The following is an 8,634-nucleotide window of genomic DNA, read 5'->3' as shown; positions in this document are numbered from 1 at the left end:
TGTTGGGTCTCTGTAAATAATGTTAAAAGGAGTTCGGTCTAGACCTGCTCTATTTGTAAAGTGTCCTGAGATAACTTCTGTTATGAATTGGTGCTATACAAATAAAATTGAATTGAATTGAATTGAATTGAATTGAATCCAAACACACAGTCACAAAAGTTATCTTTAAACAATTTTCAATTAAGAGAGCTATTGTTTTGCTTTCCTCAGTCACAAACTCAATTTAAAAGTTAGAAGCTAAAAAATAAAAGCTCTTTGTTTAAGATGTGTGAACTCCACTGAAGCTGCGGTATGGGACAGAGAGGAGGGGAAATGTGTCAGAGGTATTTTTTACTATAATGATGGGGCCCATTTGAGGGCTCAGAAACATACACATGGGAAGAAGGGAGTAATTACTTCAGGGAGTGCTGCTGGATGGTAGGATGGGAAAAACAGCTTATCAGTTTGCCTGAGGTCCTCGCCCACCCAAACACTTTGTCACTTTTGCTCACTCGATGTCAGAAATTAGTTCTCGTCTTCCCTGCCTGGCATTCCATGCTCTGCCTCCCTGCCAGGCTGGGCTCTCAAAGTTTGAATTTGATTACCATTACACTGCTGCTCCCATGACTTTATTTACAGTGAATAAAAGTGCCTTGTTATGTATAAGAAGTTAAACATTTTCAATCAAGGCAGAAAGAGTGTGGGGGAGAAGCGAGGGACATCAGTTGGAGGTTTTTGTCGTTGTTACAGCAGTTTGTTTGTATACCGTACTGAGGCTCTGCTGTATGTCAGAAGTACTCACAGCTAACAAGGATGTTCTGGGAGGCCTCCATTTTCTTGTTGTCAGTCAAGGAGCATTTGTATTCACCCGCGGCCTCCCTGCTGATCGCATTCAAAGTGTAGATGTCCGAATTTTGCACCAGCATTTTCTCACCCTGAACAGAAGGAGGAGAAGAAAGAGGAGACTGTTAGCTTCTGCCATTCTAATATGATATGAGGAAGTGAGTAGTAAATAGGGTGACCAGATGAGAATGGGTGAAATTCGGAACATGGGAGTTTGGGGGTAGTCACGTGTCGACATATTTTGAGTGAGGATGATATGAAACTAAGTGTCCTGGCTGTTTTTACAAGACACATGAACCATTACACACATGACAGGTATGTTAGTCATTTAATTGTCTTCTCAGCAGCTAAGATTGTGGTTCAGCTGTGGGAGACTACAAAAACATTTTCTAGATACTTTTAATTACAAATTCCTCCCATACTGCCGATTACACTCTCATCTGGTTTGAAACAGGTTGAATGACATCAACAATCCATTATTTATGAAAGGCTAAGCAGTGCAGTACTGCAGTAAAAACACATCAATAATTATAATATATACATGTAATTAAACAGGAAGTAATTTGAAAGTAAAGTGTAAAGTAATTTTGATTGGAATATTTTCACAGATTCAGAAAGTAAAAAAACAACTTGATCTACTAATTTATGTAAACTAATTGAATATAATAAAAGGGTTCTCTTATTTGAATTTAGTCTTTATTCTGGTGACAGCAGCATCTACATACTACATTATTTTATTAATTATTCATGACAGTTTGCTTCAAAATACAGAGTACATTCAGCGCAGCATTTTCAATATTACTGAGTCATCAAGTCAGGTCTCCACAGTGTTTTTGCCTTTAAATCCCAAGTCAAGTCGAGTCTCACAGTGTACAGACAGCTCTCGTTTTATCTCCTTCATACTATCTATAACTATAACGGTGAAAGCTGCAGTGGGCAACTTTTTGTCATATTCGCTGAATCTTTCACTATATCCTGACAGTAGTACATAGTACAGATAATCTGTGAAAAAAAAATCAGGTTCCTCTGGCTCCTCCTATTGCTCCTAATAGGATTTGCATTAATGGTAAATGAACTGTACTTATCACCTTTTGTAGTCTTCTGACCACTCAAAGCACTTTTCCTAAATGTCACATTCATCCATTCCAATATTAATGGCAGAGGCTTATCACAAGCAGACAGTAATTCATACACCAATGGCACAGCGAGTAAAACACTTCTTCAAATTCTAGTATCTGCTCCACTTTCAAGCCAATTTCAAAAAAAGCTAATTTGTGGTAAGTGGTAATAAGTAGCTGCCACAGTCTGGATGGTGGCTGAGCAGACAGCAGCAGTGCGCTGCTTGAGGTTGAAGTCCGGGTTCTGACTGACCTTGATGTAGAAGTAGAAGGAGCTAGGTGGAGGGTTGCCGTCAGCGTGACACTTTAACGTCACATTATCTCCTTCTACTACGGGTCCCTTGGACATAACTTGGAGGCTAACCTTCTCTGATGGATCTGAGAGGTTCAGAGAGCAATGGAGGGGGAAAAAAGCAAGCGTTAGTGTCAAAGCTTCCATTGACTTCGATTGAAATAATTCACATTCACACCAATGTCAAGAAAACAGATGCATCTTTTTGTGAAGATGAAACCACATTATTATCATCACTGATTATAATTGTTGTTGCTGTTTGCGTTCCCAGAGACACAAATTCAACAAATACTGTGCAAAATTATTCCCTGGGTGTATACAAATAACTGTATTTATTGTTTTATTTGATTTGTGTGTCGTTTGAAGGCATTGCAAACTTTCATTTTGTTGTACAACATTGTGTTGTATAATAACTACATTTCCTACATCCTTGATAATCATTCCATTTCAAAAAGGTGACCCTATCAGTCTCAGCCAATTGTGTAGACCACCCTCCTCACACAGGAATGAGCTAGGAAGAAGTAGTAATAGCTTACAAATGAGAAATTCCACCATGAACCTGCCGCTGCCGACACCTCCCCCGCTTTCATTTATTGATCCGAGCCCTCACTCCTCTTCAAACTTCAGGGATGTGATCAGGAGCACAAAGAGTGTGCCAACTGGAATTCCCTGCTGGAATTCCCCCAAACCCTCAAATCCTGAAAAATCCTTCAGCCGGCAGCAGCAGAAAGCTCAACAAAGCACATTGTTCACTGCTTGGCCATTATGTGTAGCTTCCAGAGCCTTCTGATAACAACAAGTTGTTCAGGCCTACACACCTCAGCACAGGCTGAATAGAAAACACTGCCATTCACACACCAAACCATGGCTATGTGGTAGATTTATTTTACTGTTAATAAAGACAGGATAAGTTTCCCTATTTCAGAGCTTATACATGTATATGATCAAATAAATCAAATAAAAGTATTTCATTCTATCTGCATTACACATCTCACAACTAGACTTGCTCATGATCAGCTTCCTTCACTCTAAAGTCACTGCTGGAGTTGGCTAATCAGAGCAGTTTGCAGCATTTAAACTGGAAAATGGAGCCTTCTATTGTCAGGCAATCAGTCCAGTATAGTATCACATTCACGTTAGCTTTTTCAACTCAGCCTTTAACTATATTTATCAGAAAGAAGCTGAGGAGCAATTTTGTAATCATGGTGTATGTGGAGAGAATATGCCTGATCTTGGAGACTGAAATTAATTTTCCTTTATGAAAAAGCTTGAATTTAAATTAAAATTTTGAGTACTGCTCGAAGAAACTGCAAGAACACATTCATGCCATGCAAGACGAGGGCTACATGCCTACGAAAGGAAATATCAGTTATACAGCCTGATGTCACCTCAGCAAAAATATAAAATCAGTGATTGAGTGGGAGATTTTTGATAAAACTTTTAAACTCCTTTGAGAAAATTATTGCTGTTAAAGCTGCAGAAGGTTATTTTTTTAATTTAAAAGTTTAGAAAATCATCAATAACCATCATATTTGCTGAAATCTGATTTTTTTCACTGATTATCTGTCTCATGTACTATCAGGATATAGGATAGAAAGGTTGAGCAAATATGACAAAAAGTTATTTTTTTTTTAAAGTTACCTACTGCAGCTTTAACCCATTTAAAAATATAATGGTCCAACTTGAGTAGTTATTTATAAATTAATAAACCATACATAAAATAAAATCACAGCAGCTATTTCCCATATTTTAAACAAAACCTTAGTAAAGTCCTTGATTACATCAGTAATCCGCCCAGTGCAGTGATAATCAAACTTATTACCAATGATGGGATAAGGAAGTAATAAAGAGTCCAAGTTGAATTTTACTGAAATAAAGGTCAGCATGATAGCATCAGCAATGTATTGTTTATTCTCCCTACATATATAACATTACTTCAACTGTGTTCTACTCCATATTTTTCCCCTGCCATGCCTCTATGCCCCACCTGGGGGGCCCTCCCCACAGTTTGAGAACCACCAACTAAACAAATATCAGCACTACTTGTTGGAAGTGTAACTCAGACCACTCAATACTCTTGCTGTGTGTGGGCAGGGAGTACAAACAGAAGCAATAAAGTTATGGAGCCTGGTGGTGGCGCTGTATTCCACTCACAGTGAACGGGAAAGGGTTCCAGCTCGGTCTCCTGGGTGGTCAGCTTGTGTGTGGACACGCAGGCAAAGACCGCACCGACGTCCTCCTTGGTGGCTGCATACTGGAGGGTGGAGGAGGTGGTGGACAGGCCTGTGGCTGGATCCAGCTTCAGGCTGGGGGTGATCACAATGTCTGCAGAGAGAGGGATGGACAGTGCAGATACATAGAACATATTTAGTGGAGCCTTCAGCGGCAGGTCAAACAGCATTGCAAACACTTTTGGTTTAGCTGCAAAACCAGATGGGTTGGGTTTATAGTGCCAAACCAGTCCAGATGATGGGATGTCTAAGTTGCCTATTAGGAGCCGTTCTGTCTTTACTGTCAGGTACTCACTGACTGATCCTATACAGATCCTTCCTTGACAAGTAAACAACAGTGAATGGTGTATTTCTATTGCTATCTATTCCTGTTGTTTTTGGGTAAACACACTACGAGAGATTTCACTTTCACTCTCCTGTCACTGTATCCCCCAGGGGCATTCCTGCATGACAGCATCCTGTGTGGTTTGACTGTCGGATGGTTTCTGGGTGTGTCGGCAAACACACCAAACGTGGAGTTACCTTTCCCGTCGTCTACCAAGGCCTTTCCATTCTTCTTCCATGTTATTGTAGCTGCGGGGTTAGCCTCTGCCGCAACACACGTTCCCAGCTGGACAAAACAGAAAGGAAGAAAACAATAAAATATTAAACAGAAAGCAATAGAAGTTCACACTGACTGTAACTGACTGTTTTAATTCACTTCAGTCACTTAACTGCAAATGCTAAGATACAGGAGGACCTGACAGATACAATTATTTAATTCAGTCTGGTTCTATCTGTATGGAAGTGAGGTTGGGCATTTATTAAAGCTCTTAAGACTTGAATTTATTCTAATGCAACAATTTTCATTGGAGTACATCAAATATAACATTCTCTGTGTTTCTGCTAGTCTAAACATTATTTCAGAGGCTGAAATGAATAATTGTGTAGGAACAAAATAGCTCCTATTAGGGGCTTCACTCTAAAACCCATTTCAGTGAAGCCCTCATTTCTCTGTCCTGGGGTTGTATAATGTAACGTCTGCTTTCCAGCATTAACAGGAGAATGTTGGATGTGGGCCAGCAAAGACAAACAACTATCTCATTCAGGAATGAACTAGTTCTTGTGTTCATAAGCACGCTGTCTCGTTGTTACATTTTGATGTAGAGATTGAAGGTCAGCAACGGTAGCAGAGATATGCTGTGTGTGAACCAGATAAGGAGTGAGTCATAAGAGCATTCCTTTCCTCAAACCCCTTGGTTTATATATCCTGTACTACAGTGAGTGAACATGATGTCACAAACATTGTTGAAGCACATATCTGATCATATTTTCTCACAAAAAGTTCAATTACCTGGTCAGAAACTCTTTGGGGACAGTTTACCCAAAAATCAATCGTTTTGGTGTGAGATGCTGAGTTTTGGAGATATTGATTCCATTATACCGGAGAGAAGGCTGATATCTCCAAAACTCAGCAACTCACACCAAAACAATATAGATGGATAAATAACACCACAGGTAAGAGGGAAAATATGTATTCTTGATTTTAAGGTGACTGTCCTCAATCTAAATCTATAAATCCAGAGTCTATGAATATGCATTTGAAAATGTTAACTGCTAGACCAAAATTGCAACACCAGGCTTGTGTAACTGTGTATTTAATTAATTGGTGCATTGTTGCAGCCATTCCCTGCTTTTCATTCATACAGCTGCACACATTCGCCACTGGTCTCAGCATGGAGAATCAGAAAATTTAGTGTTACAAAATTTGTTCCGTGGGTATAACAGAGCACTGATACTAGATAATTCTAACCATGGTGGCTGAATGATAAGAGGTGGAACATGCCCTTATCAGCACTGTGTCAACATCTGATCCGGACTGCTGTCAGTAACACACAAATGCAACAATTCCCATGTTCCACGCTTAAAGCCACCTACTAAACTGCTTATTGTCAGGTATGATAAGTCAATTCAGATACACATATTGACCAATAGAGGCAACAGCCTTACAGTAAGCTCGTTTCTGGTTGGGCTTTGACTCGATGGTATAAGTAATTATTTTCACAATAGCAATAAACAGAACTACCATCAGGGGTGTCAAGGGGTACAAATGATCCTAGCCCCAGGCCCACAGGGGGCCCACGCAAAGCTCTTTTGTAAACCCTTAAAAAATACAACAACCTACTAATTTTTAATCTAATCTAATCCTAGTAAATTAAACTTTTGCTAACTCAGATTAATTGTGTCCCCTAATTCCTAACGGCTTGCCCGGCAATAAGAAATATAGTCAAAACATACATTCAGCAGAAATGCTTTGTAAACAGGTAATACATATCCACGCTGCATCTCAGAATAATAATACTGCTTTGGCATTTGCTTTCTTTCAGCTTGAGGCTTTCTGGCTTATACTTTGATGCTGATCGCTCGCTCACAATGCTGAGCGATCGTGAATGTTTACAATGTGGCGCATAGAGGAGCGCACTTTTTCTGAAGCACAGGAAGTGACTGAAATCATTTTTGAGTTGTCAGCATTGATCAACAACCCTGTGAACCCCCTGCATGTATATTATGACCATTATGTGATGTAGAGCAGCAAACCTATTGTGCATTTAGGGAAAGTGTGTGTGTGTGTGTGTGTGTGAGAGTGGCTTTTATTGCTGGTAGTGTTTCCATGGAAAGTGTTTCCATGACTGGAAAACTAGTCTCTAAATTACCAGGTTTTTGTGAGAATTTTTAAACTTCTGGCAATGTCTGTTGGTGTTTAGGAACACACAATTTAGCTACGATTAGTCAATGAATTGATAATTAAATTAATAGTCAACTATTTCAAACTATATATAATTGATAAGTGAGTTTCTCTGAAATTCTCTGATTTCAGCTTCTCAAATGTGAATATTATCTGCTGTCTTCAGTCCTCTATGAAAGTAAACTGAATATGTTTTTCAAATACTTCAAAGGGGGTACATTAATGAAAAAAGAACCACTGCTTTATACTATCCCATAGAGGTTCTTATCATGTGGTAGGGTTGACTGTGAAGGGGCAAGTCACATTAGCCACTGTTGGAAAATGTAACCCTTTGTGACCTTTTTGTAACTGAGTTATTACATTATCTTAAATTTTTTCAATGACTGCAGCTCCTATTTCAGTGAGTCTGTGAATCTTAAAGTGTAAAAATATGTAAATATCACTTGGCATAATGGATGCTATACAAAGTCTACATGTCAGGCTCTTATCAGTGTAAATGTATTTATCAGGAACTATAACGCCTCCTGTGGCCAACTATAAATGGAGGCTTTTGTATAAACAGATAATGACAATATTCTAAAACAGTGATATACAATATGTCTTCATAGTATAAGATATAACTGTTGACAAATACTGTAAATTAATCAATCTCCTCGTACCTGCATAAAAACTACATTATAGTATGTAAACCATTTATTGCGTGTTTATATACTGATTATGAATATGCTAAATAGGTGGGGTTAAAGTTCAGTCTTGCCACTTCAAAAATGCTCCAGAAATAATGATGCCTTGTGTCTTTGGACTAATTATTTTTGCTGATTAAAGGACTCCAGAAAAATTATCTATCTAATGCCAGTGTTTGGTTTGTCCGTTCTGGGCTGTCCGTACTGTAGAAACATGGCATTTCAACATGGCAGACTCTGCCGGAAGATAAAAACGGCCCATTCTATGATGAAGAAAACACAACTATTCTTATTTTCAGGTGATAATACACTAATAAAAATATTATATTACACTTCTGACAATAGATCCTTTGGGGCTTACACACTGGACCTTTTAAGAAGCGGCACATGATTAGTATTTTTACCTGAAAATGTCTGATGAATCACTTCCTGCATATAAAGATATCTATGTCTCCGTCATCCCCAAACTGGTATCATGTATGACTTGACTGATGTGAGCTTACTGTACTTTTACCAGTCATACACTCTCACAATCTAGATGACTCCTGTCTTTGACAAAATGCTGGTACTACCCACCTGATATTGATTTTCACGACCAAAAATTGGTACAGTACATGCCTTCTAATTTATGAAGCATCTGGCATTAAAGCTTGAATTCAGCAGCATGGCTTACTTCATTTCTTTATGAAAACCTGCAAACTGTCGGACTTTTGCGAGCAAATGAAAATAAGACCTCTGCTATTCCACGGCTGAGAGAGTTCAT

The 8,634-nt window shown here is 38.8% G+C and overlaps 1 protein-coding gene across 1 annotated transcript in view; it reads right to left on the bottom strand.

Annotated features, from left to right (window-relative positions):
• The window catches only part of alcama (activated leukocyte cell adhesion molecule a), a gene marked incomplete at its 5' end in the record, with an annotated part of 64,466 nt that overhangs the window by 12,442 nt on the left and 43,390 nt on the right, over positions 1 to 8,634 (bottom strand). The window contains 4 exon segments of the mRNA XM_035666905.1: positions 782 to 914; positions 2,194 to 2,318; positions 4,387 to 4,557; positions 4,986 to 5,073. Coding sequence (XP_035522798.1) covers positions 782 to 914; positions 2,194 to 2,318; positions 4,387 to 4,557; positions 4,986 to 5,073 — 517 coding nt within the window.

This window comes from Morone saxatilis, unplaced genomic scaffold (genome assembly GCF_004916995.1).
Source record: "Morone saxatilis isolate NCDOM2014 unplaced genomic scaffold, NCSU_SB_2.0 Contig20, whole genome shotgun sequence".
Taxonomy (NCBI): domain Eukaryota; kingdom Metazoa; phylum Chordata; class Actinopteri; family Moronidae; genus Morone; species Morone saxatilis.
The sequence above is the reverse complement of the archived record's forward strand: the minus strand, read 5'-3'. Positions and strand labels throughout refer to the sequence as shown.